Source organism: Diadema setosum, chromosome 9, assembly GCF_964275005.1.
Source record: "Diadema setosum chromosome 9, eeDiaSeto1, whole genome shotgun sequence".
Taxonomy (NCBI): Eukaryota; Metazoa; Echinodermata; class Echinoidea; order Diadematoida; family Diadematidae; genus Diadema; species Diadema setosum.
In genome coordinates this window covers 9729779-9732844 of record NC_092693.1, presented here as the reverse complement: position 1 = coordinate 9732844, position 3066 = coordinate 9729779, and the positions used below count along the sequence as shown (strand labels likewise).

The 3066-nt window shown below is 45.3% G+C and overlaps 1 protein-coding gene across 1 annotated transcript; it reads right to left on the bottom strand.

The window, feature by feature from the left end:
• Positions 1-386: 386 nt before the first annotated feature.
• On the bottom strand, positions 387-2069 carry LOC140233154 (uncharacterized). The gene is made up of 2 exons (XM_072313270.1): positions 1655-2069; positions 387-1212 (listed from the first exon to the last, which is right to left on the bottom strand). The coding sequence occupies exons 1-2, from the start codon at positions 1887-1889 to the stop codon at positions 620-622; spliced, it is 828 nt and encodes a 275-aa protein (XP_072169371.1). The 5' UTR covers positions 1890-2069; the 3' UTR covers positions 387-619.
• Positions 2070-3066: the final 997 nt, after the last annotated feature.

Genomic DNA, 3066 nt, shown 5'->3' with positions numbered 1-3066 from the left:
CCAACTCTGGCATCGTTGGTCACGTACACTGACGTAGGGCCGAGCCCGAGACAGAGTGCTAGGAACTTAGTACTTTGTGGGTCTGGACACATGATGGCGTTTTTCTATGCACTTCACATCTTCGCTTGGCAGCCCAAAGTGGGGTGGGGGGGGGGGGGGGAGGTCGAACCTCCCCCTGCGCCACTGCTTTGATATACATATCACGGAAAGTCTGTGTAGAAGTTTGACGTTGCTTTTGTCCCATTAGTGTAATGTTATGTCTGCGCGATTATTGTATGAAAAGTGAACATCAGGCAATGGGTGGGGTGGTGTGTGTGTATGCGCTCGCGGGTGTCAAAGAAATAATTAAGGAAAGAAATACAATATGTACACTGTAGCTGCATGGAAGTGTGGAATCGTTTATAATACATCAGAAATTAACGAATCGGATTGTTTGTTTGTTTGTTTTTCACTGTCAAATTCAAGTGGCATTCAGCCTGTGTCTCTTTAAGCCGTCATACACAATACCCTGGCGTATTGTAATATTACCTGATTCATTTTGAGTGTCTGTAATGCATGGGCTCCCCAAGTAGAATTGCATCAAGCGATGTGGTCGTTAATAATCGTAATTTTGTCGGTATCAATAAACTCCTGGAGGGACGTTTGTAAAATCGAAACACGCCATGGCAGGTCTGACGTAGATTGCTGAAAGCTTCTTAGTGGGTTTCGTCAAATCAGATACAACCGGTATGACATCGTACGTCGGTTCGACCTCATCCTCAACCGAGATATTGCTGATTCGAATCACGCCTGTCTGCTTTTCGTCATTCTGCTCGTCCTTTTGTGTGTCGTCAAGTTCGTCCACTTTTAGTCGGTGCGCGTCCGGCAGAGAGTTTGGATGTGTGATATCCATCCCGTTATCATCGACGTCCATGGGAGTCGCGCATTGAACGCTCGATGCCGACGTCGGGCGGTAGTGCGACGTCCTCCTGCTTCGCGTGTGACCGCGGCTCAGACTGGGAGTTGTTATGTTGGCGAGGAACACCGGACCGTGCTCGAAGATTTTCAGCTCGAGATTTATCTCGTCATCGATGATGATTTCGTTGTGGGATCCATCTATCAGCTTTGGGGTGACTTCTGCAGACATAGCGCTGTCGGCCAGAGCTGTGCAAATATTTTCCCGCCGATAGTATTTGTAGGTGTTGACCGGCCTAACTGTCTTCGTAGAATATTCTGCGGGTTAAACAGATTTCCACAAAAACTCTATTGTCTTTGAGTCTTGACATCGAAAAGAGCATTTTAAAAGCTCATCCAGATGAAATTAAGAATGTTTGCCTTCTAAATTTTAGTAACAGGTAGATGGGATGTGTATTTCGTTTTAAGCATTAAGTTGCTAATTTCTACTAATAAGTATCATTTTCAAATATATCCTATACATCACATATTGTTTCAGAGTCTCCGCCTATACAAGAAGACTGCACGTAAAGGAATTATCAAAACTCAAGACGAACAAGTCCGTGCAAAAGGACAATTTCGTATGGCGTGTAACAATTTCTAAAGCGATAAAACAGACAAACAAACAAACTAACAAAGACACTCGCACAAATACGATACACACACACACACGAGCAAAGGTGCTCTAGGATAATCATTTCTGGTGTTTCTAAAAATCAACCTTCAGAGCCGTCCACCGATTCGATCTCGATATGCTCCCCTTGATGCGATGGTCTCGACTTCCGCTTCCGAACCCCGGAGAGAACCAGTGGATCGTCGGGGTGCACCCATGTCATTTGCACGTACGTCGGAGGTAGCACCGGTTCGCGAAGACGAACTATTTCGGAAATTTTCGGTTTGTTCCGAAATCTGTCTGATTGTAAGAGGTTCATAGGAGTGGAGTGCAAATCAAACATGATTTCAATTCTTATTGTCGTTCCGGCCAAAAGATGCTTGCTGTCGACGGCAATAGTTGTACTCTATATCTTCCTTTTTTTCCCCCTTTTCCTGGTTGGTTTATATGTAACTTAACATGAGGAATTGCGAGTTTTAATACGTCAGCAGAGCCGGCGTCACCATCACCCAACCTCTTTTCTCTGCATGATACTCTTTGTAAGTTTGTGTTTTTATCACTATGGGGGAGGGTGTATAAACAAGGCAAAGGTGTGTGACATAAACGCGACCCTTTAACGGATATTATTGCGTCATATAATGGTTTGCGCAAGACGTCATAAACCTCGATAACACGCCACGCCCCAAAATTGACCACGTTATACGCGTCAAGCATGCTGTTGGACATGCTGTTCGCTAGCTGTACGTTCTCCCACCCCTCCCAGGAACCAGCTGCGACCACCACCCGAACGCGAAGGTTTCAAACTTTACAACGGAATGCCCTGGGCTTACCCAGGAAGTGAAAACATAGATTACAGTCGTATAAAATTGAACCTACCCAGCTGCTTCATCCAAAATGAATAGGCCTCCATGTACATTGTTTGCTCACATGGCATTTCGTGAGAAGAAGTCAGAACGGTCTGTCTTCCCGATGTTAACTTGCCCACATCTAACATCACACACTCCCCCCCCCCCACACACACATACACAAACACACACAACATTGGCGAAGACGACGACGACAACAACGAAGACGGACAGAAGCGGATCTAGAGGGGGGGTTGGGGGGGTTGCAACCCCCCCCCCCCCCCAAAAAAAAAAAAAAAAAAATCCGGGTACCATTTTTTTTTTATCTTATCTTTTTTTTTAAACTTGTAATTTCATTTTTTTTCTATTTATGGCAATGACCTCTATACCAAAAATAGTGGTGTTTTAGATGCATTTCACACACAGATTTTCAAAAATTCTCCCTACTGTGGGAGGGAGGACACCCCCTCCCACACCCCCTCGCTCGCTACGCTCCCTCGCATACCGCCCCAACCCCCTCCTTTATAAAAAGCTAGATCCGCCCCTGACGGAAGTGATGTAGGGCCTACACTCATTAATGGAAGGACTATAAAAAATAACTTCATATCTTCAGATGACGCCGCGCCCACAAATTTACCACGTTAAACGCGTAAAGCATGGTGTTTGGCATGCTGT